Source organism: Genypterus blacodes, unplaced genomic scaffold (assembly GCF_046128005.1).
Source record: "Genypterus blacodes isolate CSIRO-AG114 ecotype Tasmania unplaced genomic scaffold, CSIRO-AGI_Gbla_v1 ptg000024l_1, whole genome shotgun sequence".
Taxonomy (NCBI): domain Eukaryota; kingdom Metazoa; phylum Chordata; class Actinopteri; order Ophidiiformes; family Ophidiidae; genus Genypterus; species Genypterus blacodes.
This window is the reverse complement of record NW_027466837.1, coordinates 419,910-447,746: the sequence shown is the minus strand read 5'-3', so window position 1 is coordinate 447,746 and position 27,837 is coordinate 419,910. Positions and strand designations below refer to the sequence as shown.

At 44.6% G+C, this 27,837-nt stretch overlaps 6 protein-coding genes across 8 annotated transcripts in view; 3 read left to right on the top strand and 3 right to left on the bottom strand.

Moving 5' to 3' along the window:
* The window catches only part of LOC142992900 (uncharacterized), a 30,539-nt gene extending 24,742 nt beyond the window's left edge, over positions 1-5,797 (bottom strand). Inside the window, exon 1 of one of the 2 annotated variants that reach the window (XM_076143450.1) lies at positions 5,694-5,797. In XM_076143450.1, the coding sequence (XP_075999565.1) occupies positions 5,694-5,758 (65 nt within the window). In that variant the 5' untranslated portion in view covers positions 5,759-5,797. Of the gene's footprint in view, positions 1-5,423; positions 5,443-5,693 lie in introns of those variants that run through there. The other variant, XM_076143454.1, reaches the window with a different exon arrangement.
* Positions 5,798-6,702: 905 nt separating this feature from the next.
* Positions 6,703-8,502, bottom strand: LOC142992869 (m7GpppX diphosphatase-like). The gene is made up of 6 exons (XM_076143403.1): positions 8,323-8,502; positions 8,007-8,157; positions 7,774-7,919; positions 7,550-7,654; positions 7,046-7,156; positions 6,703-6,969 (listed from the first exon to the last, which is right to left on the bottom strand). The coding sequence occupies exons 1-6, from the start codon at positions 8,500-8,502 to the stop codon at positions 6,703-6,705; spliced, it is 960 nt and encodes a 319-aa protein (XP_075999518.1).
* A 1,084-nt stretch (positions 8,503-9,586) lies between these two features.
* Positions 9,587-11,982, top strand: LOC142992903 (m7GpppX diphosphatase-like). Its single transcript, XM_076143456.1, has 5 exons — positions 9,587-9,969; positions 10,050-10,195; positions 11,055-11,168; positions 11,431-11,541; positions 11,713-11,982. Exons 1-5 carry the CDS (start codon positions 9,705-9,707, stop codon positions 11,977-11,979), a joined length of 903 nt encoding a protein of 300 aa, XP_075999571.1. The 5' UTR covers positions 9,587-9,704; the 3' UTR covers positions 11,980-11,982.
* Positions 11,983-12,203: 221 nt separating this feature from the next.
* Positions 12,204-15,500, top strand: LOC142992899 (m7GpppX diphosphatase-like). Its single transcript, XM_076143448.1, has 6 exons — positions 12,204-12,896; positions 14,205-14,355; positions 14,436-14,581; positions 14,704-14,817; positions 14,980-15,090; positions 15,230-15,500. Exons 1-6 carry the CDS (start codon positions 12,609-12,611, stop codon positions 15,494-15,496), a joined length of 1,077 nt encoding a protein of 358 aa, XP_075999563.1. The 5' UTR covers positions 12,204-12,608; the 3' UTR covers positions 15,497-15,500.
* A 240-nt stretch (positions 15,501-15,740) lies between these two features.
* LOC142992886 (m7GpppX diphosphatase-like) lies at positions 15,741-17,941 on the bottom strand. The gene is made up of 6 exons (XM_076143431.1): positions 17,710-17,941; positions 17,240-17,390; positions 17,009-17,154; positions 16,796-16,909; positions 16,465-16,575; positions 15,741-16,306 (listed from the first exon to the last, which is right to left on the bottom strand). The coding sequence occupies exons 1-6, from the start codon at positions 17,905-17,907 to the stop codon at positions 16,040-16,042; spliced, it is 987 nt and encodes a 328-aa protein (XP_075999546.1). The 5' UTR covers positions 17,908-17,941; the 3' UTR covers positions 15,741-16,039.
* A 376-nt stretch (positions 17,942-18,317) lies between these two features.
* On the top strand, positions 18,318-27,164 carry ids (iduronate 2-sulfatase). 2 transcript variants are annotated; one of them, XR_012961084.1, is made up of 14 exons: positions 18,318-18,549; positions 19,023-19,159; positions 19,258-19,435; positions 19,518-19,606; positions 19,785-19,985; positions 22,421-22,591; positions 22,704-22,830; positions 23,419-23,589; positions 23,833-23,939; positions 24,138-24,254; positions 24,658-24,768; positions 24,964-25,089; positions 25,221-26,133; positions 26,572-27,164. XR_012961084.1 is itself a non-coding variant. In XM_076143455.1 (13 exons), the coding sequence occupies exons 1-13, from the start codon at positions 18,474-18,476 to the stop codon at positions 25,299-25,301; spliced, it is 1,692 nt and encodes a 563-aa protein (XP_075999570.1). In that variant the 5' UTR covers positions 18,318-18,473; the 3' UTR covers positions 25,302-27,164. The 2 variants fall into 2 exon arrangements, 1 of the variants encoding a protein (XP_075999570.1); XM_076143455.1 differs by having other exon boundaries at positions 25,221-27,164.
* The last annotated feature ends 673 nt before the right edge of the window (positions 27,165-27,837 follow it).

The following is a 27,837-nucleotide window of genomic DNA, read 5'->3' as shown; positions in this document are numbered from 1 at the left end:
GCAGGAGGCTTTCCTTCATTTTGCATCAAGGACCAAGGATCAAGGACTGATTTCCTGAACCAGTTGAGCTCCTACTCGAGGATACTCCGATGGTTCAGGATCTCTCAAACTGATCATCGCCCACAGGTCAGATGGAAGCTTCCCCCCTCTGACATACACGTGTTCAGCAGAACTGCTCAATTAGTTCTGAAGTTTAGGCCCAAAGGATCCTCTTGTCTGTCCGTCTCTCTTTCTCTCCCTCAGTCTCTCTCTATGGGGTCTGGCAGTCGTGCAACAGCCTGTCGCCGCTAATCACTATTAAGCAGGAGGCTTAAGTACCTACAACCACTCCAGCTCTGTGAGTGCTTATGTGTGAAGGGGTGAGAGGTGGCACAAGGGTCGATCCTGGCTGCTGGAGCCTCTCAGACACACGCATACACATGCACACACAAGCACACACACTCAGAACTCTGTAGTTAGACAAAATAGTGAACTACAATACAAACATAACAGTGACGTTTCCTCTGTGACAGAACTTTAGAGATTTAGTTGTTGGGAAAATTGCTTAGTCATCTAAAATGGCTCATCGTCCAACCTCCCAATTCCCAAACGGATTACGCAAAAAAAGATGAAAATGAATCCAGTGACAAAAAGATCCAAAATCACATTAATCACTGTTCACACACACATTAGTGTCAGTGCGAGACATTTTCCAATTCCAACACGCCCAGACTTCCAACTCTCAACATGCCCAGTGAGTGTGTGTGCGTGTGTGTGTGTGTGTGTGTGTGTGCCCGCATCTTTGTTTGTATCTGTCTGACTGTCTTGAATGAATCATTTTCAATCCAAACATGACCAAAATGAACTAAGAGTGTGTGTGTGTGTGTGTGTGTGTGTGTGTGTGTGTGTGTGTGTATACAGTAAGTGTCTGTATCAGTTCCAGAGCTCAGTGGCTTCATTTCAACAACATAATGTCTCTCTCACGCACACAAACAGTCACCAAGATCAGTTTTGGCATGTTGGGATTGAAACATTCCTTCATACACACACACACACACACATACACACACACACACACACACACACTGGAAGATTCTACCAGACAGCATCGCCAGTAAAACATCAGGAAGTCCGCTTGCACATTGAAGAATTGTGAACAAAGTGTTTCCACTATTTAAATGTAGTTTGTTCTCATCAGTGTTTCCATCGATCCTCTCACTGAAGTCTTAGTTGAGATTAATTCCAGAATGCAGGATCTTTGGATTTCCTATCGTGATTCTCTCCATCATTGCTCCAGAAGAGAAATAACACACTTGGGGAAAGTAAATTCAGTCACATTTACTCAATACATGGTGTTCATGTCACAAGGAGTCCAGCTACTAACTTAACAAGGTTTTAGTAGCTGGACAACAGAGTAGCTACATTCAAAACAATGTAGCTTTTCAAGAGAGTGAGAGAGTAGCTTGGCAAAAGCTACACTTCTACTTGCGGGGTGTGTGTGTGTGTGTGGGTGGGGGGGGGGGGGGGGTGTCTCACTGATGAGCACTGTTACCAAACCTTATTCAAAACAACACACACACACACACACACACACACACACACACACACACACACACACACACACACACACACACACACACACACACCAACTGACTGCAGCCCAGCAACACTTCTCCCTTGAACATATCCCAGCATGTCTCACTCTTCCTGGGCGTCTCGCTAAGCCTCATGGGAAATGTTTCCCCTCATACTGAAGTTGCTCAAAGAATCCACTGACTGGGTGAGTTTTTGGCTTTTTACTACTTTAACTACTTTACTTTAAGAGAGCACTACTTTAAATCCCTGTAGCTTGGGGAGTTACGGTAGCTTTCCCTGACACTGCCCTCATCTATTCTAGCCTGCAAAACAAACAAAACACCGACATCCAGTGTCTCTGTGAACGCATGTGTGGGAATTTCTCAATCCCAACATGTCAAAACTGATCCAACAGCATGGCGCAACTCTCCCAGGAGGATGTAACAGATGTGTGTGTGTGTGTCTATGTGTGTGTATGTGTGGGTGGGTGTGTGTGTGTGCATATACAGTATGTGTGGATCAGGCTGAATGTGTGTATCAATCATACGGCTCTTTCTGTTTATGAAGCCAAGAGGAATGTCGGTCAGTTTCCCTTCGAAGAAAAAAAGAAAAAGAAAAAGGATGGTATTTCCTGAAACAGCCCAAGTCTGGACTGAAGTATGAGAGAGAGAGAGAAAGAGAGAGAGAGAGAGAGAGAGAGCGAGAGAGAGAGGGAGAGAGGGTGGTAGGAAGAGAGAGGGGGTGGAGAGAGAGAGAGAGAGCGAGAGAGAGAGGGAGAGAGAATGCAGTGTTGTCATTAATTCTATCTGTATCAATAATAAAACAGCTCCATTACTCTCAGCTCCACCTCTGCACTTGATCAATCAGGAGGCCCTCCTTTTCTTCCTTTTCTTCCCTCCTCTTTTTTTCTTTATCCCCTTCCACATCTGCATCGCTCCTTTTCCCTCTGCTGGCTCATGTTTCTCTTGCTCACCCCTGCGATGCGAGGCCTTTCCCTCTCCTCTGTTTTGCGGTTTCTCTCTCTCCCTCCCTCTCTCTCTTATTCTCTCCGTTACAGCGTGCACAGGCTGATCCAGATCTCTCCTTCCTCACAAAGGAGGAGGGGAGTCACTCTGGAGCTCAGAGTTCTGCCTCACATCTGGAAGCCATCTTCTCTCCTTCCCTCACTCTCTTTCTCTGTCTCTCTATGTTGTAATGTAAATAGCCCTGTAATCATACCCCTAAGCCTGCTGTACTGGGTGGTGTGTGTCTATGTGTCTGTGTGTGTGTGTGTGAGAGTAATCTTTCACAGGACACACTCCTTCAACAAGCTAAGATCCCTTCTTCTTCTTCTCCTCAAGCTCAGGTCTTCCTAATCTCTGCTTCAGGTCCAGCTGACATTTATGGGATGATGAAGACAAAACAGGCTTCTTTAACTCTGCTTGTGTGTGTGTGTGTGTGTGTGTGTGTGTGTGTGGCAGGTCTGATTTCTAAAACAATAGAATAGAAGTTTTAATGCACATAAACTTTCTGCTACAAACTCATTCACTCTTATTCAGCCTCCCAAACCCCAAATCCACCAGACACTGTCCCCAGCTATTCCAAATGTCCTATTATACAACACGCTTTGTTCTAAAGTCACCAAGAACTCCACATCTAATCTACAATATGCTGAGTCAACACATTTTATTTGGAATAACAGCATTTGTGTCTCTAATGGGAACAAAAGGTCAGAGAGGATGGAGCACAAAAAGACAGAGAGGAACGACGAGGAAGAGACAAATCTCCTCTTCAGGCACCAAAGCATGGATGACGTTGCAGACAAACAGGCAACTCAACAACTCACTCAACCACTATGGCCCCAGACGAAACATATTACCATCAAGAGCTTGGCAACACTGAGAGCTGCACTGAGAAAGCTTTCCAAGTAAAATACACTCGTCTTATCAGCCAGAATCGGGAGGTCTGTTTGGCAGAGAGAGCAGATACTTGGGAGGGAAAACTTCACACCAACAGCAACGCAAAAGCTCGATCCTAAACAGCAAAGAGTGTGAGTTTCACCGGGCTCACCTTCAATCCCTTTAGCACCTCCATTTACAGGCTACAACGACAAGATGTTCCATTTAGGGACATCATGTCACAGGACATCTGATACAGCGTCATAATCTCTGTAAAAACACTATGAATATGAGTTTAGAGACCTTGAGATGGGATAAAAGGACGAGCGTCTGGCAGCTTAATATAACAACACACACATACAAGTACACGCTCCTCATTCAGGTCTGATCAACATACTGTAGGTTTGTGACGAGGCCAGCATATGTCTCATAATCTACAAGGTACAAAGAGAGACAGAGTCCAGCTTCCACACTGTACGTCACGTCAGCAGTGACATGTGCGTCTCATTATGCCTCAGTGATTGATCATGAGAGGATTTCCTGCGGGGAGGAACAGTAAACAGGACATCTACATTAAACCTGGCAAGGTTTCCTCAACGACCCAGAGACAGATGACCTGATCAGCCCGCTAATCAGCTGCATGACAGTTGACAAGACACACAAACACACACACACACACAGGCCTTTTTTATCAAGCGTCTCAGTCAGATTAGCAGCACTGATGCCCTTAAGCCTGTATGTTCTCCCCCTGTGTGTCTGCTGTGATCACGCTGACTGGAGAGGATCCTACACATCACAGGTCGTCTGCATTTCTAATCTTTAAAGCAGGAAAAAGTCTAGATTTCTCATGAATAAAGCTGATTGTAGAGGAGCACTAAGTACTACCACAGGCTCCCCAGCAGGACTTTACCAGAGATCAATAGTGTCTTTCATCCTCATATTTGAGAAAAGAGCATCAGTGTATTCTGACTCCTGCTCCAATGAGTCAACAGTCAGCGTCTGTGTTCAGGATTACAGACGTTCCCACACACTGAAAGAAAACCGTTTAATCTGGACTGTCCTTGACCTGTCTCTGCCAAATACTGAGCTCACACACACACACGCTGTCAGACTGTGTGGGTGTGTGAGATCTCATCGTCCCAAAAATACACAGTGATGAAGAACACAGGACCAAAAGAGGGAAAAGAGAGAATCTCACTTTAAATCTCAGCCTTCAATACAAAAAGCAATATATAGATAAATTGCAGTTTTCCACCTGGCAACCTTCAGGCTATTAAATATGTGATTTGGCTTTAAGTGATGGGAAATTGGTAGTGGGCTTCTGGAGGAATGAAAGGAAACAACAACAAAACAAGGTCCAGGCTCTGATCAGGTCAACAAAGTACCCTGAAGTACTCACTAACTACTCATAGAGGAAGTAAAGAGTACCAGTACCAGTGGTTCTCAAACTTTGTGATCAAGTCCAACCTCTGGGCAAATCAATTTACATGGCAAAATAAACAAATCAACTGTTGCATAATCTGCGAGTGTTACTCCAAGAGTGACTGCAGTCATTTAAATGTGCACGCGATAGGTACTGTCAGAAGAATCCTGATCAAGAGTTTAAAGTGTTAAACACAAAGTTACTATCAGTTACTTAAAGTTGCTATTATGTACTGATAACTAAAAAATCTTAAAATCATTATATTAGGGAATAACTGGACACAACAATTGAATTCACATACATTTCTATTGTTACGATGCTCTGGAGACATTGCCAGGGTTTCTGTGGTACCACTTTCCTCCGTTTGAGAACCAATAGTGTAAACAGATGGAACAGTCTGGCCTGACTCATCTACAGTCAGGCAGAACATCGACAAACTATCAACTCCACATGTATTTACACATCTTTTTACATCGATGACAAACCTAAAGAGATAGAAACATAAATCATGACAAAGATCTTTAGTCCGCTCTTGCATCATATGGCGATACAAACGTAAACAAACTCACTTTGGCACCTAAAAAAGAGGAATCACAGCCAAACTCCTTCCACACACTTGGCTTAATGTGTCGATCCCAACTGAAAACACGTTTCCTACTGATGCTCGATGCTCAAACTAACTCAGAGGGGTGCACTTCATGAGATCAACCACATGGATCGATCACCAACCAAACACTTTCGGTCCTTCACGCATCCCCGCGCCAAACAAAGCCAAAGTTCCCCGCACACAAATGAAGCAGAGCCGGGTCCCTGTTCTCGCACGCAGCCCGGCTACTTACGGTGCCTGCTGGGTCTCACACGGCCTCAGAGTGAAGTCATCCCTCAGGGACTGGAACCAGGACATCCGCGCTGCTGCTGCTGGACTAATGATGGGATTATTTGTCCCTCAGTCCCCGGTCACCTCGGCACTATGTTGATGCGTTCAGGTGTTTCTCGTAAACTCTTCAACTCTAAAATACATTAGGAGTGTGATGTAAAGTAAGTGAAACACGGTTAAATAGTTAATTCAGACAGCGACCCATCATCAAAATGCAATGTGGTAAACAAAAACAAAAACGCGTTATACGTGCTTACAATTGTAGACGTTTATTAGTATTTTGGATTGACCCGTTTTTTCCCAAGGGGCTGATCTAACTGTGACATGCTGATTTAATAACATAAACTTCTGATATGACATGATAGAGTTTGGTAAGTTTGGATTTAGACGACAAATAAATATTTCAGTATCTATTACTCAGTGGTATATAGAGCGTCTGGAGCATGTATAGGGTTTTACGAGGAGCACGTGAACGCACCTAAAGTACAAAGCTGAGCACCGCCCAGCTGACTTCAGATCAGATAAGAGACTCAAGTCTGCTGCAACCAGTCTGTTCCAAGTCTGTACCAAGTCTGTACATCCTGACACACAAAGTACAGGAGCAACTCTGAAGACAAACAAACATTCAAAAAGTAGAACGCTTTATAATAGATTATATTACATAAGTATAACTTTCGTAAACGTGGCCCTTGTTTCGACTTATCGTGGTGGTGCAAAAAAACAACAACACTATAGCAAAATAAATAGACCAAAGCTTGGATTGTCAGGTACAGTAAAGTTAGTAACGTCCATGTGTTCATTATGTAACATTACAACAGATTTGGATTCAATTTATTGTGTAGATGTTGTGGTACAACATCGCCCTCTACTGCTGCAGTGAGTGAAATCATATCCTTCATATAATAATGGAGGAATAATGCACAGAAAACATCTCTGTAAACTAAAAACGTTTTATTCTATTCTTCAGTTCTCTACAGCTTCTTTGCCTCTTTGAACTTGGAGTACAGGCCGTCATCTTTCTTCACGCGGAAGGACAGGGTTCTGGATTTGTAGTACTTGTGGTCCAACTGGAGGTTCTGGATGACATCTGCGAGAAGGTGGGCTCGCTCCAGACCGCAGCCCGGCACCTCATAGTCCACGGCAGTGAAGTGGACGTGGAGATGGTTGTTTGATGGCTGGTAGTGCAGGTAGACGCTCAGCTTATTGGCTGGGAGGCCATAACGCTGCAGGATGGCTTTCTACAGCAAAATCAAACAAGGAGTTTTAATGAGGGACAGTGTTGCATTCAGGGTCGCAACTTAGAAATGTCCTCACCTTCCCTCTTCTGTTGATGTTCTGCAGCAGAGGTAAATGCTCTGCTGTCAGGTCTCTCAGACTCTTGATGCCTCTTTTATGCACTATGGCAACCAGGTGTAAATCATCAAGCTAAAAGAGAAAAACATTGATTATAAAAACACAACAGAGTTCTCTGCCTTTGTCTCTTTGTAGGAGGGTTGAATTTAAAGAGACAGGTTGGTTTTTCGTACAACACTCCCTTCTATAGCAACTTCCATGATACAGATTGAAAATGATAGGCTGTTTATTTTGTAGTTAAAACTTCTGTGTTTTTGTTGTGGAAATAACATTCTACTTACTTTTCTGCTTATTGCGTAAGTCTGATCATGCTTATGTCATACCGGACTCCAGTAACTCATAGAACATTACGAGTGTTTTGAATGAAGAGAATGCTTATGAACATGGAGGACTGAAGTTTGAAACATCTTGGCTCAATGGAACTAAAGTATAATTCATGTTGAGCTATGGATTTCTTCCCCTCACTTGTTTTTGGTCCCATTTCAAATCTGGCAGGAGGATGAAGCCAATCTTTGGGTCTGTGTGTTCATAAATGATCCGCTCAGCCTCCGACTTCTTCTTCAGGATCTTCTGAATGCAATGGGGAGAAAAAAGAAGAAAAAACAACACAAACCACCGTTAATGTTGCACTTTCATTGTCTACTTTAGAGTCGATGCTGAACATCAGGGCTCAATTTGAGGCGACTGACCTGTAAACTGAGGCTTGTAGTCTGAATGTAGGGCAGAGTGATGGACTGATAGTCCTCTCCTGTCTCCTCCACTGGGAAACTCACCCGACGCTCATATTTCTTCACATGTTTAGTTGTGGCCGGACACATCAGTGTGGTTTTGATCTCTGGAAAATAAAACATAAACACATAAACTGCAGTGGTGCTGGGTTTAGAATATGATCAGTCAGTTGGACATTTCTGCTTCATTGTACCGTTGAGGTGTGGAGGAGGTTGGAGTCTGTATGTGGTGTAGATGTCGTTCTTCATCTCCAGCTTAAGTCTGGAACCAGTTAACATCTCAACCACTGTGTTTTCTCTAAAGGGAGTCTTCTCCAGGATGACCACAGCCTCCTCATCACCAATCTGATGATGATGATGATGAGAATAACACTGTCATTCATGTTATTGCATTGGTTCACAGTTCCTGCCTATGCTGACAGCTGCCAAAGGAAGCTTTTCAAACAGTTTACAGAATGATTAGTTTCTATTTATCCCACTGAGCTCCTGTTACCAGTTTGTTGTTGTTACCTTTCCGTGAATAACTATATTTTTCTCCCGGGCAGAATCACACAGAACCTTTGTTAGTTGGAAGCAGGAAAACACATTCTCTGCCTCCCATTCTTCTCTCAGTTCTCCTCTGTCGCTCTCACAGTCTCCCTTGGACTTCTTCACCTTCTGGGAGGGAACTTCTCCACCGTGTTTGCTCATTGTCTTCCATGTAGTGATGTTGCTTCCATGTAGCGTTGTTACTGTTTTATACTGAAGCTCCGAGACGCGCGTCACAGTTCGAATGCAGTGACGTCAATGCTTTGGAGCTATAAAGGCGCACTGAGATTCACACGGATCGTGGGTTTGAATTAGCGGACCTCTGATTATTAGTTATGGTTAATATGCGAGTCCTGGAGTGAAGCTTGTGTCTCTCCTTTGCTTTGTTGTTGAGTTTCTTTGTCAGCGATGTTCGGATGTTCTCTGGCCTCTGCCGGGACTCGAACCGCTGCGATGACATTGTCAAACTCCTGCATGAGTCCGGTGAGCTCAAGTCCAAAATCATTACTGGTACGAAGAACAAAGTTTGTCTGTGTCATCTTGTGAACAATGCATCTGAACGGGAACACACACGCAGACGCACAAACACAAACACACATCAGCGTTAATAAACAAATGATCGTTCATTCAAATGATTGGTTGAAATGTTGGACTAATGAACAAAAACCAAGCCACCAACCCAAGCCAATGGATGAACTCGATCTAGGTTGAAGTTTGGGCAAATGGTGCGTTCACGAACCTGCCAAACGTGTGCTTGTGCAACTAGGAGGATGTCTCTTCCTCGATGGTTCCATTTTCAACTCTCCATTTACTCGTAGCTCAGCATTGGTGAATCTCAGTGAGCTTTGCAGGAAAGAAGCGCGCCTTTGGTTCAAAAACCGCCAAGTGTGGAAGCAGCCGCGTCTCCATTGGCGGAGCGGAGCCGCACGCCGCCCCCCACGTCATGCGCTCCGGAGCTTTGACCTCACTGCAGCTCTCTGACGCAGGGCACCGGGCAAAAGTAACGGCGCGGCATGAAAGTCACATCATTACATGGAAGACGCGAGTGAGCCGGTTCATGAAGGAGAAGTCCCCTCTCAGAAAGCCAAGAAGCCTAAAGGAGACTCAGAGAACAACAGAGGAGAGTTTAGAGAGGAGTGGAAATCAAAAAATGTGTTTTCTCGTCTCAAACTACCAAAGGTGATGTGTGACTCTGCGCAGGATAAGAATATATTTATCCATGGAAAGGTAACTGACAACAACAACAACAACAACCTGTTCACAGTTACATCACCACATAACATCAACTTACAGACTTCTAGAGTTTCTATTTTTCAAAATAAAAGTCCTCTAGCTATTGAGATCCAGTACTGTACAGATGTTAAATGAAACAAATAGTGGCGGGCAGGGCAGTGACTGATTTATTGTTTACATTGCAAAAATATAAGGCAGTCGTAAGCATCGAGGCAGAAACTGTACCAACTTATCACCATCATCAGATTCGTGATCAGGATGGTGTGGTCGTCCTGGAGAAGACTGCCTTCAGAGAAAACACCCTGGTGGAGATGTTAACTGGTTCCAGGCTAAAGGTGGAGATGAAGAACAACATCTACACCACATACAGACTCCAACCTCCTCCACACCTCAACGGTACAATTTGGCAGAAATGTCATATCATTCTAACCCAGCACCACTGTAGGGTAGATCATTCGTTTACGTTTAATTTACAGAGATCAAAACCACACTGATGTGTCCGGCCACAATGAAACATGTGAAGAAATACGAGCGTCGGGAGATTTTCCTAGTGGAGGAGACCAAAGAGGACTATCAGTCCATCACTCTGCCCTACATCCAGACACAGAGGCTCAGTTTGCAGGTCAGTGATCCCGTCAGTCCCCCCAGGATTTCACCTTTTTTGGGGATTTTTGCTTTTTTCCCCCAATCACAACTTTGACACTTTTTTATTTATATTCACAAAGTTTAAATCAACCTCCATTACAAACATTCACTGATGCATAGAACAGCCTTTGTTTCCTTCTTTCCTCATCATCATCTAACATCAAGGTAAGTCAGCTGGGATCAACAAATCTAACTCCATCTATCAGTGAGGCAACGTCAGCAAGACTCAGTCATCTTTAAACATTCCAGTACAGCAAGATAATCAGCCCAATGGAATCTCACCTCTGTGTGTGCGCCCCTGTTGCTTTAAGAGCTCACAGACACCAGCGGTCAGCCTTCACACCCAGCTGCTCTCCACTGCACTCTGCCACTGTGTGATGTGAAAATAAAGAAACAAAGAGAAACTGAACATAAACGTCTGTTATGTCCCACTTCTTTACCTTTAACATGTTTCATAATCATTGCACAAATATTTATGTCACCTGTTTTATGTTCCAATCAATTTCGAGTCCAATAAACGTTACTTAGATTTGAATTCTGTGTCGGTGCTGTTGGAAGATCAGATGAGCCGATTAGGATCAGGAGCCCACAGGAACTCACCAGTCTGCTTCTCACACATGAAATTCATAGTTTTTGCATTAAATTGAGAAATTATGTGCTACATTGCAAAATTATGCAAAATCGCAAAGTTGCATTGAAATAGAAAGCTGGAGTGTTTGTCTGAGACGATCTCTGATGTTCACCATCGACTCTAAAGTAGACTCTCAACGTTCATATCTGTGAATGTGCAACAATAACTGCTTTTTTGTTGTGTATCTTTCTTTTTTTGTCTCCAGTGGGTGCAGAACATCCTGAAGAAGAAGGCAGAGGCTGAGCGGATAGTTTGTGAAGATCCAGACGCAAAGGTTGGCTTCGTCCTCCTCCCAGATATCAAATGGGATCAAAAACAAGTGAGAGGAAGAAAAACACACAACTCAACATGAAATTACATGAAACCAACCAACATTGCTGGCAGGGACACACTGAACAACACGGCTCCCTGCTGCCATCATGTGGTGTAAATGAAAATCATGGAGAGATAAAATTAGAATACTGCCAATTTTGGAAGAGGCAATTTATACGGACCAGCCTGTCCCTTTAAATGTAATACTCAAACACAAAGTGAGGCAGAGACGACTGGTTTAAGTGTTTTATAATGTTTTTCTCTTTTAGCGTGATGATTTACACCTGATTGCCATCGTGCATAGAAGAGGCATCAAGAGTCTGAGAGACCTGACGCCAGAGCATTTACCTCTGCTGCAGAACATCTACCTGAAAGGAAAGGTGAGGACACAGTTCAAAGCTTTGCTCCTCCTCCAACAGTAGCCATGAGAGTGACTTTGAGCATTTTAACATCTTAAAAAATGTAATTCATCTAGTAGGTTCCATTTTTAATCCTGTGATCCTGAATGCAGCACTGTTCCTCAGTAACCCTTCTTGTTTGGTTTCATTCAGGAAGCCATCCTGGAGCATTATGGCCTCCCAGGCATTTGGCTGAGTGTCTACCTGCACTACCAGCCATCATACTACCATCTCCACGTCCACTTCACTGCTATGGACTACGAGGTTCCAGGCTGTGATTTGAATCGCATCCATTATCTTACAGACGTCATCCAGAACCTCCAGTCGTACCCCCAGTTCTACAAGTCCAGGACCCTGTCCTTCCCCGTAAAGAAGTTTGATGGCCTGTACTGCAAATATAAACAGGCTAAGGGGCTGTAGAGAACTGTGCAGGCTGAAAATAAAAGTTTTCTTTGCTGGTGCAAAACAGTTTGATTGTCAAATTTTTCGCAAATTTAGTCTTAACTTCCTTTCCTCATCCTCATATTTCGGATGTCATCCACTTCCTGTACAGATTCACAACATTTAAAAATCAAAAATGTTATTTGGGTGTAATGAGTATTAAGTGCTAAAATAACATTTAGTATATTACCACAAGTGTATTTCCTGCTCCACCAGCAGAGGGCGGTGTTGTACCAGAAGAGCAACTGGTTATAACTTCCAAACAGAGAGGGACCTTCTCTCTGTAGTCACTGATTCAGCTGATTGTTGCTCCACTCAGGTACTGCTTCTCCCGGACGCGCTCGGTTGTGGAGCCAGCCTGCGTCCTCCAATGTGTCAGTTGGTGAGGCGACCAGACCCGCTGGACGGGGAGCCGGGGAATTGACCACATGAGGGAAATCTGCATCCAGGCAGGAAGACAACACCAATCAGGGCACCACACGGAGTACAAAGTGGGTGAATTGTTTGGATGTTGCGCAATCTAATCAACCAATCCGTCAGCTGTTAGCGCGCCGCGGTTTCGAACCAAACACCTCCGGTTCAAAGCGGCCTCATACGTCATACGTCACATGTGTGGAGTTACATCATTGACCTCACCGCTTCACCGTGACGCACGTGTCCGAGGCGAAACTTCTAAAGATGACACACTGAAGTCAAATCACTACATGGAAGACTCGCATGAAGACGCATGTGAGGGAGAAAGTCTCTCCCAGAAAGTGAAGAAGACTAAACGAGACGCAGAGAGTGACGGGGAAGTGAGACCAGAATGGAGATCAGAGAATGTGTTTTCTAGTTTCAAACTACCAAAGGTTATGTGTGATTCTGCTCAGGAGAAAAATATACTTATCCATGGAAAGGTAACAACAACAGCAAGCTGGTAACAGTTAGGAGCGTTGTAGGTGTTTATGTGGACTAAGCTGTATGTACACAACATCCACTTGTAAAGATGTTTAATGAAAGAATAACTACTATAACTAATGATATTTTTTCAATTATGACATCACAGCATTCCAGAGTCCACTGTGACATCTAATTGCACCTTCAGATTACTTCATTGGTCCAAAACAAGTTAAACCTGAGCCCAGAGTGCAATGGGTAGAACTGCAGGCACAACCAAACACTGAATAAGGATGCAGTATTTATTAACAAACCTGTAGTGTCACAGTAGAAGAGGGGCAACACAAATCAAGTCCCAAACGCAAAAACAAAGCAAACAAATTCAAAGGCAGACCGGGCAGGTAAGTCCAAATACCAAGATACCAAGACTGATGTAAGGGATCACTGAGAATAGGGACAGAAGAAAAGAATACAACACTAGAATGAAACACAAGGACGGACAAGAACAGCAGGATGGAGGTTACAGGGAGACTCAGGGACAGGGACCGTCTCAGGAAACAAACAAAAACAATCTGGCAGAGGACAAAAAGGAAAACAGGCCGATATATACACACACTGGAGTGCCTAATGAGGAGATGAGGGTCCGGTGTGTGAGGCTGGGGAGAGGAGAGGAGTGAGTGTGATTGGCTGAGTGAGTGTCACGTGATGGCAGGTGGGAGAAACAAGAACAAAGGGCAAACATACCCACACAAAGAAGGAACAATCAAACAAACAAAGGCCTTTTCAAACACAGTTCCCTCTCGAGTCATCCTCAGTATTCTCACATGTACCTACATACAGGAACACTGCCTTCTTGGGCCTTTTCACACATGCCATCACATCCCTGAATAGACGGAGCAATAGATGGGTACAGATTTCCCAGAATATTGATCCCTGATCCCAATCACACACAGGGTCCTGGGAGTCCAGATCCCAGGACCCCCTGGACATTTCAGAGAATGACTGCATGTGTAAATGAGGCTTGAACAAACAGGATCACCACTGTTGAGAACCTGAGACATATATTGGTAAGATGATGAAAGGACACAGAAGAGTCTGGGCCAACGATACTGGTTGATATTTGCTTCTCACAAATATATAGATATGTAATAACTCTGTAAGCTCAGTCTGATGTTTACATGATGTATACTATGGACTGTCTAAAAAGGTTCCTTCAGTTTTACTTGATGGCAGTTGTCAGGATGGGCAGAAACTGTGAGTCAACAGGATGACATGAATGACAATCTTCTCAATGTTATCATCATCATCATCATCCTCATCATCATCAGATTCGTGATCAGGATGGTGTGGTCGTCCTGGAGAAGACTGCCTTCAGAGAAAACACCCTGGTTGAGATGTTAACTGGTTCCAGGCTAAAGGTGGAGATGAAGAACAACATCTACACCACATACAGACTCCAGCCTCCTCCACACCTCAACGGTAAACTTCAGCATTAATGACCAACTGACTGATTCTAACCCAGCACCACTGCAGCTTATGTGTTTATGTTTTATTTGCAGAGATCAAAACCACACTGATGTGTCCGGCTAGAAGGCAACATGCAAAGAAATATGAGCGTCGGGAGAATTTCTTGGTGGAGGAAACAAAAGAGGACTATCAGTCCATCACTCTGCCCTACATCCAGAGGAAAGGCCTCAGTTTACAGGTCAGTGACCTCAAATAGATCCCTGATGTTCATCATCCACTCTTAGGTAGACGCCACTGTTCATACCTGTGAGAGTGCAACATTGACTTTGTCTTTTGTTTGTCTTCATTTTTTCTTTCCAGTGGGTGCAGAACATCCTGAAGAAGAAGGCAGAAGCTGAGCGGATAATTTGTGAAGATCCAGACCCAAAGGTTGGCTTCGTCCTCCTCCCAGATATCAAATGGGATCAAAAACAAGTGAGAGGAAGAAAAACACAACTCAACATGAAATATACTTTAGTTCCATTGAGCCAAGAGGGTTCAGACTTTAGTCTGTAACTCTGCAAATCTTTTAACTACAAAATAACACTAATGTATGTCAAAAACACCAACCTGTCCCTTGAATCTCTCCTCCTTCAGCGTGATGATTTACACCTGATTGCCATAGTGCATAGAAGGGGCATCAAGAGTCTGAGAGACCTGACACCAGAGCATTTACCTCTGCTGCAGAACATCTACCTGAAAGGAAAGGTGAGGACACAGCAGAAAGCTTGGCTCCTCCTCCAACAGTAGCCATGAAAGTGACTTAATTGATCTGGTGGTTTCCATTTTCAATCCTGTGATCCTGAATGCAACGCTGTTACTGACACTGTTGTTTGGTTTCATTCAGGAAGCCATCCTGCAGCGTTATGGCCTCCCAGGCATTTGGCTGAGTGTCTACCTGCACTACCAGCCATCATACTACCATCTCCACGTCCACTTCACTGCTATGGACTACGAGGTTCCAGGCTGTGATTTGAATCGCATCCATTATCTTACAGACGTCATCCAGAACCTCCAGTCGTACCCGCAGTACTACAAGTCCAGGACCCTGTCCTTCCCCGTAAAGAAGTTTGATGGCCTGTATTGTATGTACAAACAGGCTAAGAGGCTGTAGAGAATCATCATTTGTCTGGCAGATATTATATCAAATACACCTGTAAATAAAAACTATTTTACACTGAGCTTATTCTGTGTCAGGTGCTGTGATTCTTAGACACACAGTCCTTGATGGATCCCCTCCTTCCCTTCCTACCTGCTGCGTCCCAGCTCCTCCTTCACAGTTTGGGCCAATTGCAGTCTGATGCTGTTAACATGACGCTTCAAGAGAAATCGCCTTATTTAGAGAAGAATTAAAGTTTTAATTCATGTAAACATAGTGAGAAGACAAGAAACTCATTCACACTTGTATGCACATGGTATGCAGTTAGGGACCGTCATGAAAGTGCAGTCCTTAACACAGGGGAGCTAAATATTATACAAAAGGGTGTTTTTAAAAAGTTACACACTGTAGCTTTAATGATGCAGCAAACAGCAAACATGATGAATGTTTATGATAAAGTATCAATTATATGGACAGCAAGAGTCTAATTTTCTGAAAACAGAGGAATGATATAAAAAACAAATGATTAAAAACTCATCTACAAATATAAACAGTTCTCTACAGTCTCTTTGCCTCTTTGAACTTCAAGAGCAGGCCATCGTCTTTCTTCACCGGGAAGAACAGGGTCCTGGATTTGTAGAACTTGGGGTCCAACTGGAGGTTCTGGATGACATCTGCAAGAAGGTGGGCTCGCTCCACGCCGCAGCCTGGAGCCTCGTAGCCCAAGGCAGTGAAGTGGACGTGGAGATGGTAGTATGATGGCTGGTAGTGCAGGTAGACCCTCAGCTTACTGGCTGGGAGGCCATAACGCTCCAGGATGGCTTCCTGAATGAAAATCAAACAAGTGGTGTGAATGAGGAACAGTGTTGCATTCAGAATCAAGGGACTGAAATGGAAATCACCAGATCAAAACAATCAATGCTCAGAGTCACTTTCATGGCTACTTGTTGGAGGAGGAGCAAAGCTTTCTGCTGTGTCCTCACCTTTCCCTTCAGGTAGATGTTCTGCAGCAGGGGTAAATGCTCTGCTGTCAGGTCTCTCAGACTCTTGATGCCTCCTTTATGCACTATGGCAACCAGGTATAAATTGTCAAGCTGAAACAGAAAAACATAAATGTTTGAATGTTGAATTTTAAGGGACAGGTTGGTATTTTTGATGTGTTACTCTTGAACTCCCTACCACTACTCCCTACTCCCTAGAGAGAGAGTTTTCAATAAAGAGAAAGCTTATCAACCTGGAGTACTGAAGTTATAAACCTCTTGGTTTAATGGAACTTAAGTATATGTCATGTTGAGCTGTGTTTCTTCCTCTCACTTGTTTCTGGTCCCATTTGAAATCTGGGAGAAGGACGAAGCCAACCTCTGGGTCTGGATCTTCACAAACTATCCGCTCAGCCTCTGCCTTCTTCTCCAGGATGTTCTGCACCCACTGGAGAGAAAAAGTAAAACACCACAGTTAATGTTGGAATTTCACAGGTATGAACATTGACGTCTATTTATCACCAGGGATCCATTTGAGGTGACTGACCTGTACACTGAAGCTTGTACTCTGGATGTAAGGCAGGGTGATGGACTGATAGTCCTCTCCTGTCTCCTCCACCAGGAAAATCTCCTGGTGCTGGTATTTCTTCACATGTTTCATTGTGGCTGGACAGATTAATGTGGTTTTGATCTCTGCAAATAAAACATAAACACATAAACTACAGTGTGATACAGAATATGTTCAGTCAGTCAGTCTAACATTTCTGCTTAATTGTACCGTTGAGGTGTGGAGGAGGTTGAAGTTGGTATGTGCTGTAGATGTCGTTCTTCATCTCCAGCTTTAGCCTGGAACCATTTAACATCTCAACCACTGTGTCTTCTCTGATGGGAGTCTTCTCCAGGATGACCACGGCCTCCTCCTCATCGATCTGATGATGATGAGAACATTTTCATTCATGTTATCCAGTTGGTTCACACAGTCTGCCTATATTGACAACTGCAATCAAATTAATCATCTGTACAACATCTCACATCTTGCAGACTTTTAGTTTGAAAAAACAAACAGGCCGGAAGTTGATATTATGTGTGCTGTCGGACAAAAACTACAGCTGCACCACTTTGAATGAAACATTGTACAGAAAACATTCAAACAAACACCACAACTGTTTAAAACTAAACGCAACATGCAGCACATACAGCTTGGATCGCATAAATAGCTCATAACTGTATCAGATTGTTGCAGGTTACCTTTCCATGGATAAACATATTTTTCTCCCGGGCAGAATCAGACAAAACCTTTGTCAGTTTGAAGCCAGAAAGCACGTTTTCTAACTCCCATTCTTCTCTAACTTCTTCTCTGTCATTCTCAGAGTCTTCTTTAGTCTTCTTCGCTCTGTGAGATGCATCTTTTCCTTCACATACGCGTTTTACAGCGGCGTCTTCCATGCTTGGTGTTGCTACGTGTGCGAGCTTTACAAGACAGAGATCGTCTATGTTAAGGAGGATACATCACTGCACAGGCGATCTACCGACAACGCTTAGAAACCGCCCGGCACATGCGCTCTCAGACAAACCATATATAAAATTATATAAAAAAAAACATAAAGCAGGAAATAAACCAAACATTGTAAAAGAAGAGTGAATCTTTGATATGTGATTTTGCTGATATATTATTAATGTACCTTAAGTTTTCGCCTGTCAAGATTTAGTGGTCAGAGTCAGCCCTCATACTTCTATCTATAGTCTATCTATCTTCCTGAAATGTGACTGACACGTCTTTCAACTAATGGCATTGCAGCATGTAGGCGGGTCGAATTCTGATTGGACCAATGAAAACGTAGCATCCGCGCGACCAGCCAGGAAGTTATATAAAGACGACTCAGACACCTGGGCGTGTGATGATGCCAGTCTCGAGTAGACGCCGAGAAAGTCCACAACATCAAACATAAAACTACATTTTGTTCCCTTTACCTGCAGTCAAACGTGTCGTCCGTCTTCTGCGGTAAACTAAAATGTATCTGTCTGTCGAAATATGGCTCCGTCTTCTTGTTGTCCTCAGTCTGGAACTTGCTGTTTTAGCAAGAAAAGGTGAAGTTTGTTCTCTGCTAACAAATCTCAGATAACGTACTTGGTTTGAATTTGCATCTTTCTGCTTGTTTGATCTGCTAATTATCCACCAGCTCGGTGTTGATGTAGAGTAACTTAATATTGCCAAATCGCAGCTGCCAACACTTAAATCAGTTAGTTAATTGAGTTTGTGCGCCTAATCCTGTTTACAGTCATACTGCCCGTAATTAACTTAACACAGAGTTTATGTTGTTTAAACATATATTAAGATCTTCTGTGGGGGTTTAGTTCCAGACTAATTCATTGAAGTTAATGATAGTTATTTTGAATTGTAAGTCAGTTTCAGTTCCTGTAGCATGTGAAGGTTTTAAGTATTTGTTCCCTATCCTTGTTAGTGTTTACTCACAATAACACGTCCAGGTTAGTGATATTGGATTTCATCTTTAGTTCGATAGGATTTGGCATCCTTTCACCTGCTGATTCTTTGTTTTCAGAGAGGAGGAATGTCCTCTTCATCATGGCAGATGATCTCAGGACATCTTTGGGTTGTTATGGTGACTCAGTGGTCAAATCGCCAAACATTGACCAACTCGCCTCAACAAGCCAAGTCTTTCTCAACGCGTACGCACAGGTCAGTAAAAGCTGCCAGTGTGGGTAGAATCACAATATGTGGAGTCAAATAAAAAGGTGCTGAAGTTGGTTGTGTTGTGTTTGGTTCATTTCTCTCAGCAAGCTGTCTGTGCTCCCAGCCGCACCTCCATGTTAACCAGTCGCAGGCCGGACACGACCAGGGTCTATGACTTTAATTCCTACTGGAGGGTCCAGGCTGGGAACTACACCACTCTGCCACAGTACTTTAAATCCAATGGATACTTCACAATGTCTGTGGGCAAGATCTTCCATCCAGGTCAGGCTCCTTATCTGAAAGTTATATTAAGTTTAAATGTGAAAGGTTGTTAAATATGTGTGTATTCTTCTCTTGCCTTTAGGTGTTGCGTCTAATTACACTGATGACTACCCGTACAGCTGGTCCCTCCCTCCCTACCACCCTGCTTCCTTCAGATTTGAGAAGGAAAAGGTAAAGAAATAAAAGAACCATCTCTTCTTCAGTCATTCTATGTTTTTGTCTTCATAAATAGTTTAAAGTTGTCTGATTTTCAGATACAGAACAGTTTCTCTATTTTTTTCAATGGATTCTATTGCTATATGTCGTTGTTGTTTCTAAACCCCGGTTGTTGCTCTCTGTGTTGTTCCAGATGTGTAAAGGAGAGGACGGGAAACTCCACGTGAATTTACTGTGTGCGGTGAACGTGCCGGAGCAGCCTGGAGGAACGCTCCCCGACATGGAGAGCACCGACGAGGCTGTGAGGTTACTGAAGAGCAGGAGGAACGACCCCACGCCCTTCTTCCTCGCTGTGGGCTTCCATAAACCACACATACCGTTCAGGATCCCACAGGTACAACCGCACAGGTAGACTTTAGGCTGTAGCTCACAGTAGAGAATGATTACATGCGTCCTTGATTAATATAGAGACTGTTAGACTTTAATCAGAACCTCTTGAAACCTGGCAACATTACTGGACTGACTATTTACCAAAATATGAATCATATAAGGTGCAGGGACACATTAGGAGCATTTTGGAGTGATGTCATTTTGATATTTCCATACTCCGTGTAGTCTAACGACCGCAGCAGCAGCAGGTTTAATATCCTGGCTCCTGTCTGGCATTAATGGAGTCAGACAGACAGGTTCAGATATAATGGAGGTTCCTTGTGCCATCTCTAATGGACTGCTTACACTACATGTTGCTGTGGATCTGATGGGTTGTAGAATATATAATGTTCCTCAGCAAACCGTTAACAAGGCATTTGGCCGTCCTACTTGTGGAACCCCTGTAATACTCCATAATGAAGACATTGTCATTCCTCACTGGCTGGGATGCAGAATGCTGCTCCCTAATTCCCTTCTCCCCAATTCCCCAAACTGCTGACTGGAGCAAACATGATTTAGTGAGCGGGGAAGTGAGTGGAAAAGTGCAAGTCGGCCCCTTGCCAGAGAGGGAATGTTGCTGACAATAACTGTTGCAAATTCCCGGGCCGGATCTGCAGAAATCTGCATTTGTAGACTGAATGTGTCATAAGAGGCTGAAACGTCCTCCACAAACACAGAACCCTGCCTCTGCCCACATGTGGACATCTCACATGATGTGGCCTCTGCATCCACGGTCGGAAACGCTCTATGTCTTTGATTGGTGAGGAATGTCATTGATGGGAGCAGAATAAAGGCTGTAAATGAAGCAGCTTAGACTCAGGCGGCTCTTTATTGAGTCAAACAGAGCTGAAATTAATTTGTCATTGAGGATGAGCTCTATTCATCTGTGGCTCGCTCATTCTATTCACTCACATTGATCCAGAGTTTATCACATTACTGTCAGTTAAGCTGCGGACGCTTTCCTTTCTAATGTGCAGAAACCTCACATTCAGTCTGTGACTTTGACCTTTGACCTTTGACCCTGCTTATTTCCTACGCTGTTTTGCATCCCTTCATGATTCTTTTTGCTTCAGTCGGTTATTGGAGTCAGTTCAGGTGGACCTAGTAAATGTTAGAAGTCTGGAAACATCCTGTGGCTGTAATATTAAGACTTTATACACGAGGCTAAGTAAGGAAGTGTAATCACCAGAGAGGGAGCAACATCAGCATCATAAATATAATGATGAGATATTTGCCTCTTGTAAATATCACCTACATTAGTTGAAGTAGGTAATTGAAAACCCAGTGCGAGGTGTGTGTGTGTGTGTGTGTGTGTGTGTGTGTGTGTGTGTGTGTGTGTGTGTGTGTGTGTGTGTGTGTGTGTGTGTGTGTGTGTGTGTGTGTGTGTGTGTGTGTGTGTGTGTGTGTGTGTGTGTTATCATCACGCATTACAGGAAATCTGACTTTATTCAGATTCTAAATGAACAATCCCCCTGGTACTGTATGTGCTTCACCCGTTGTCATGGTGATATCAGGGCTCACACAGTGCAGCTGGCTATGAAGGAAGAAGCCTATTTGCTTCTCTAAACTATCCTCCTTTTACATATTAAACTCTCCGGCTTAAAGGTGACCGCCCGAACGCAACGTCACCTTTAATCTCTGCGGGCCAGACTGTCCCAGTTTAAGCTCTCACAGATGTCGGGTGGTCCAGCCTTCCTCAGCCTAGTTGCTCTTCAGAGTCTCCCTCGCTGAATTAGAAAAAGATTAATGATCCTGTGGACGGATAACTCAAATAAAGTTTAGGACAAAAACAGCCACCGTCTTCAAGCGACTGAGGACTTAAAAACCCCCGTAAAAGGAGACGGACACATTGGCAGATGGAGAGGAAGGAGGGAGTAGCAATAAAACACTGAAACGCTCGTCTGATAAAAGGGCCGACATTAAAGCTCCCATGGATGAACTCAAGGCACTGAAAGAGTGGACAGGAGAAGGAAGTATGAGTGTATCTGCTGAAGCTGTGAGGTGAGAGGAAGAGAAGAGAAGCATCCCCCAAAAGATGGAGAACTGCATACGGCATGTGAGGTGAATCTAATGAGAGCCCGTCTGGATATATGGGCGGCTGGATTCAGCATGAAGGAGGAAGAGAATATGATAGAGTGGAGGCTGAATGAGAGCAGAGAGTGACAGAGTGCAGAGCGGTGTGGGCAAAACAAAGAGGGGAGCTGTGAGTTTAAAAGAGGAACAGGAAGGAAAGGTCAAGATAAAAAGGTCTGAATCCACCCGACATCCAAACTCCCGTCTGTCAGCATGGACCTGGACCTGCAGAGAGCTGTGCAGACAGAAATATGCAGCTGCCAACTTCCTGTCATAGAAGAATTGAGCAAAGGTTGTGAACTTGATTTGTGTTTTGCTTTATTCCAGGAATACCTGAGTCTGTATCCGATAGAACAAATGTCTCTGGCCCCTGACCCCGACGTTCCCAAACTGCTCCCCCCTGTGGCCTACAACCCCTGGATGGACGTGAGGAAGAGAGACGACGTCCAGAAACTCAACACAAGCTTCCCCTACGGCCCCATTCCCAAAGACTTCCAGGTATGAAGGTTCTGTTCCTGTAACACTTTTGTTCACTCACGCCACCTCAAATTGTGTTTACTTTATTTTATTTAGCTGCTTTAATGAACAATTTTCTGTCTGTGCCCTCCAGCTGCGTATCCGTCAGCACTACTATGCAGCCGTGTCTTACATGGATGCTCAGGTTGGCCGGCTGCTCAGTGCCATCGATGACCTGGGGCTGACTGATGACACTATGGTGGTCTTCACCTCTGACCATGGTTAGCACACACACACACACACACACACACACACACACACACACACACACACACACACACACACCTGGTTCTCTCTGTTCATTGTTCAGGCAGTAAATTGCAGATTTGTGTTATTCTGCGTGTTTGCCTTTGGCCACCAGATGGCAGTGTTGTAACAGCAAATGGTGCCGTCCCTACTTCCCCCAACTTGGCTTTTAAAACTTTCTCTGTCCCCCCCCGTCTTAACTTTTTAAAATTTATTTATTTTACTTGGAATGTCATGTTGCCTTGAGTTGAGGATGCTGCAGTGAATAATTTCCACCACTGTTTGACATAAAACCACAGTCAAACCCAATCAAATCCCACATTCAAATGGTTGTGGAGCGTCGTCAGTGAGGAGCTCTGCCACAGAAACCTCCCTGCATCTAGAGCTGCTTCTTTATAAAGCAGAGACGCAGGAACGGGACTGTCCAAAAGTAAACTTTCTAAAGTTATACAGTTTATTTAGAGCTCCAAACAGTTTAAATTCTCTTGTTTGTCCTCTTCTTCTCCTGCACACTCACAGTGATGACTCTGGTTGATCTGTCCCTCTCTGCCTTCATGTTGCAGGTTGGTCTCTAGGTGAGCACGGTGAATGGGCTAAATACTCTAATTTCGACGTGGCGACCCGCGTCCCTCTGATCTTCTACGTCCCGGGCGTCACCACGGGCCGCGGCTGGTTGAACAAGTCGACATTTCCCTTTATCGACGTCTTGAGACAGCCGGAGCGCCGCTTCAAGAGTAAGAGCCCTCTCTCTACTACGGTGTTACTGACATGTGAAGGCAAACTCTTCGGCTACACGGAGCCCAAGTTTACAATTTTAATTTTTGCACTTGATTGCCCGTGAAGTCTCACTTAGCTCCTGGAACGAGGAGGAGAGCTCATCTTGCTTACGAGCCGTTTGTATTCAAAGTGCAAATGGTGCAGGGATGATTCCTTAGTTGAGTTTGTTCTCCTGAGCATTTTGATCTCGACCCCTCCAGATGACAGAGTTATAAGGAACATGGTGGAATTGGTGGATGTCTTCCCCACCGTCTCCCACTTTGCTGGACTCCGGACACCTGAGCCTTGTCCTGTCGTCTCTTTCCAGGTATCCTCTGATGTTCCTCTGTTTTTGTTCTTAGTCTCAACCATGGTGTCGTTCATATATACGGTGTTATATTTTGCTGTAGGTTATGGCGAGTGCTTAGCGTTCACTTAGCCAAACAAACTGAGTTGAAAGAACAAATAGGCTTGAACACTTTTGCTTTAATTGATTTTAGTTAAATTGAACGTTTGTGGTTTCCAGGAGGAGCTGTGCACGGAGGGAGACAACCTGTCTTACACCTTCAGACGGAGAGAAAGGAGGAAGGATGAGGAAGACATAGCCTTCAGTCAGTATCCAAGACCTGCAGATACGCCACAGGTATGCATGACGTATCACATGATACACTTTGGACTTGTGAAATATGATGTAAACACATAAAAGTGACTTTGCTGAGTGAAGTCTGTGTGTCCGTGTGTAGAGTCAAAGATAATCAGTGTCTCACTTCCTGCAGTGTCTTTAGATGTCAGACGTGTTGAGGTCTGGATTGTCTCTGGGCTGCTGCTGCTTGTTTGTGTCGGCGGTGCCAGAGAGCCTCTGTGTTTGAATGGAAGTATCCAGATGAGCTCTGCTCCTGCTGTGGGTTAATCTCCGTACGCATCACTTTGGCAACGCCACACAAACTCTGCGGCTCTTTGGCACGACCACTTGGCAGCTGTGCTTTTTTGGAAAACGCCCCGAGCAGGTTCTCTACCCGCATCTGAACTTTGTGTTTGTCTGTTAGGTGAACTCTGACCTCCCTGACCTCAAGGACATAAAGGTCATGGGTTACTCTCTGCGCTCCTGGGACTACAGATACACAATGTGGCTGGGATTCAACCCGACAACCTTTCAGGTAGGAATTCAACCTCCCAATGTGTAATCAGCACAGCATCACATATTCTCTCTCTCTCTCTCTGCCGTCTCTTTGTGTGCTTCTGCTCTCTCCCTCTCAGTTCATCCTCCATCTTTGCTCGCTCCATGTTGCATCCGTTCGCCACAACAATCCCAGCTGATATTTATCTCCACATCCATCTGCTGCTCCATGTAGGTGAACGTATCAGATGTTCATGCTGGAGAGTTGTACATGCTGGAAGGCGACCCGGGCGAAGACCACAACCTCTACAACGGCTCCGACTCCGCTGAGATGATGAGGAAGATTGCCAGCCTTCCTCATGTAAGTTCTGATTCATTGTACAAACACAGGCGTGGGTCAGAACCTTATGATAATATTATGTGTTTACTTGTTTACTCATTAACTCAGAGTTTATCTCCCGACTTGTGTGTGTGTGTGTGTGTGCTGTCCAGGCCGTGGGTGTGCAGATGAGACTGAGGCTGCAGCTCCATTACCTCACAGCGGGGATGAAGACGAGGAGACGGAAGGCTTGAGGGTGGGAATGATTCACAACAGATGGACGGATGTGACGGTACAAAGGGAAGACTGCTGGAGAATTAGTTTAGAAGGAGAGAACGCCTCCGACTCGGCTTTTAACGCAATCAGTGTTTGGTTTTAGTCAAATAGAAGGAATCGCTATGAATCAATGGAGCTCGCCTCTTCAAGCTCATCGCCCGTTGTTATGATGCCGTAACCGGGCAGGTTGAGGTCACAAAGGGAAGTGGGAATCAAGCAAAGAAGCTGTCGGGACCGAGACGATTTTATTTACGCTGTGACATCATTGATTGAACCGTGCACACACACTTTGTTTTAGTGTGGGCTGGGTTCTCCCCCTCCTCCCCCTTCTCCTCCTCCTCAGTGTTCTCTCTGTCTCACCCCTTCACACCTGCCAGTCACATGTTTGCACAATTGATAATTGACTGGCGGAGGAAGTGTTAACGCCATTTATAGATTCAACGCTGGCTTTAGTCGACAGGCGTTTGATCGTCTGGTGAACAAATCTGGCGTTACTCGGTCATTCATTGCACACACGGAGCCGCCGGAGCAGCTCAACCAAACAACCAGGAAACAACACGGCCTGACGGATGTGAGCGGCTGTGACAGGCTGACCTCCCAGGGAAGCGTTCACATTTCCTTCTATACGTGTTCATTAAAGCACCGATGGTCGAGTCTGTTCCAGGGATCAGTGTCCGCTCTAATCCAGCATAAAGGGACTCGACCATGTCGTCTTGTACTGTAGCTGTGTTTGCTCCCCGTGTCTCTCACAGCTCCTCTTCCTCCTCCTCAGCAGTCACTTCACATCAATTTGAAGAAGCCCAAACCGAAGTGAGTAAAAGCCGCCCACATTAATTCAATGCAAATGAAATGGGCTGTAGCTACATTTTACTGCTGTTCTGATGCGTGAACATTTGCGTGCGGCGGTAATTCAGCACAAAGCAATTTCAGCCGGAATTTGAGTTCCAAACGATGAATAGAGGGGATTTGGTCTGACAACTTTTATTGTAGCGGCAGCAGCGGCGGTGATGTTAATGGGATACAACAGACTACGTGTGTGTGTGTGTGTGTGTGTGTGTGTGTGTGTGTGTGTGTGTGTGTGTGTGTGTGTGTGTGTGTGTGTGTGTGTGTGTGTGTGTGTGTGTGTGTGTGTGTGTGTGTGTGTGTGTGTGTGTGTGTGTGTGTGTGTGGCGTGTTTGAGGTTAAACTACACTTTTGAGGTAATATTGAATTACCTTTCTTCTTTTTCTTCCTCATTGTTGTTCTAAGCACCTTTAGTGAAAATATCCGGAAGAATGTCGGCGGATCAGACATGAAAAGTGTGACTGAGGGTAGAAACACCGGCTCAACCTTGAGTCTGCACCGGAGTTCTGTTGGAAAAATGGAAGAATAAAATGAAACACAGTGATAAGTCAGGCCTGCCGCTCAACAAGTATTCAGTCAATATATTTATTTCTGTACCATTCAATCGGTTTGTAGGAAGAATAAACTATGTTGTAGATTGATTCTCAGCCGGCTGTCTGCTTCCAACCTCAACCAGTGTGTTTGACTTCCTGATGTGTGTGTGTGTGTGTGTGTGAGAGAGTGTGTCTGTGTTTATTCCCCCGTGTCCTGCAAAGCATCGGAAACAACACTGTATATTTTGCTGCCTGTCCACACACTCACACACACACACGCATACGTCCGCTGTGTGACGCACAGATGTAGAGCTGCAGAGTGGTGAGGAGAGCGAGCTAGTGAGCTCCTCAGGGACGCCGCCAGTCTATTTGCTGTTTTCTTCTCCTTCTTCCTCTCCTCCTTCTTCTTCCCCTCCTCTGCCTCCTTCCCCGTCTTGTCTCCTCTCCTACAGACGAGCCTTCACACGGTCTCGCGCCGGGCATTTGCTGGAGTTTCGCCCCGTTCCCGTCGGCTCTTCTGACTGAACGGCAGCACGTTTTTTGCTAATTTGCACACCAATCCCAGAGTGGATCTGTCCAGGCAGCACAAATGATTAAATGCTTCGTGCAAATCTGGCTGCTATGAATTCTTTTTGACTCGTTACCCTTTTCAATCCCCGCGCAATCATGCACGACCATTTGTACGACTCAGCTTGACACGTGTGCCACAAATGAAAAGTCAAACATTTCCAAAGACCAGGGAAGCACTCGACATCCCTCCCTCTCTCTCCCAATCATTCCTCCTTTCTTCTGCCCCTCTTTTCATTCCATTTCCTCCCGCCTGCTCGTCCTGTGAGCACATCAGGTTTCGCCTCAGACGTGGCGCCTTGTACATTAGTTTTTGCTCTATTTGTTCCGTATCTGTACAATGAATCCTTTTATGATTCCTCTCTGTAGGTCAGGTTTGTAAACGTGCCGCTAATTTTACTGGCAGTCTCTCACGACATCGCTAAATTGAATTGCTGCGGGCTTAGTGCTTTGCTCAAGGGTAGTATAAGGTACTGTCTAATACGATTCCAGCCACCTCTCAGCCTTACGTTTCATGTTTATGCTTGTGAGTTGGTGTAGCTTTAAGTGCTCTACTGTGCCTGAACAGGCG

What these genes read in the sequence shown, in the direction of transcription:
- LOC142992899 (XM_076143448.1), top strand. Translation starts at nt 12,609, where the DNA reads ATGTGTGGAGTTACATCATTGACCTCACCGCTTCACCGTGACGCACGT. An exon ending in GGAAAGGCCTCAGTTTACAG is followed by an intron (nt 14,582 to 14,703) that starts GTCAGTGACCTC and finishes TTTTCTTTCCAG; the next exon opens with TGGGTGCAGAACATCCTGAA. An exon ending in TCAAATGGGATCAAAAACAA is followed by an intron (nt 14,818 to 14,979) that starts GTGAGAGGAAGA and finishes CTCCTCCTTCAG; the next exon opens with CGTGATGATTTACACCTGAT.
- LOC142992886 (XM_076143431.1), bottom strand. Translation starts at nt 17,907, where the DNA reads ATGGAAGACGCCGCTGTAAAACGCGTATGTGAAGGAAAAGATGCATCT. An exon ending in ACCTCCTCCACACCTCAACG is followed by an intron (nt 17,155 to 17,239) that starts GTACAATTAAGC and finishes TTTTATTTGCAG; the next exon opens with AGATCAAAACCACATTAATC. An exon ending in GTACAAGCTTCAGTGTACAG is followed by an intron (nt 16,910 to 17,008) that starts GTCAGTCACCTC and finishes TTTTCTCTCCAG; the next exon opens with TGGGTGCAGAACATCCTGGA.
- LOC142992903 (XM_076143456.1), top strand. Translation starts at nt 9,705, where the DNA reads ATGAAACAAATAGTGGCGGGCAGGGCAGTGACTGATTTATTGTTTACA. An exon ending in CACAGAGGCTCAGTTTGCAG is followed by an intron (nt 10,196 to 11,054) that starts GTCAGTGATCCC and finishes TTTTGTCTCCAG; the next exon opens with TGGGTGCAGAACATCCTGAA. An exon ending in ACATCTACCTGAAAGGAAAG is followed by an intron (nt 11,542 to 11,712) that starts GTGAGGACACAG and finishes GGTTTCATTCAG; the next exon opens with GAAGCCATCCTGGAGCATTA.
- ids (XM_076143455.1), top strand. Translation starts at nt 18,474, where the DNA reads ATGTATCTGTCTGTCGAAATATGGCTCCGTCTTCTTGTTGTCCTCAGT. An exon ending in GGTCTTCACCTCTGACCATG is followed by an intron (nt 22,831 to 23,418) that starts GTTAGCACACAC and finishes TTCATGTTGCAG; the next exon opens with GTTGGTCTCTAGGTGAGCAC. An exon ending in GTCCTGTCGTCTCTTTCCAG is followed by an intron (nt 23,940 to 24,137) that starts GTATCCTCTGAT and finishes TGTGGTTTCCAG; the next exon opens with GAGGAGCTGTGCACGGAGGG.
- LOC142992869 (XM_076143403.1), bottom strand. Translation starts at nt 8,502, where the DNA reads ATGAGCAAACACGGTGGAGAAGTTCCCTCCCAGAAGGTGAAGAAGTCC. An exon ending in CTACAAGCCTCAGTTTACAG is followed by an intron (nt 7,655 to 7,773) that starts GTCAGTCGCCTC and finishes CATTGCATTCAG; the next exon opens with AAGATCCTGAAGAAGAAGTC. An exon ending in ACATCAACAGAAGAGGGAAG is followed by an intron (nt 6,970 to 7,045) that starts GTGAGGACATTT and finishes ATTTTGCTGTAG; the next exon opens with AAAGCCATCCTGCAGCGTTA.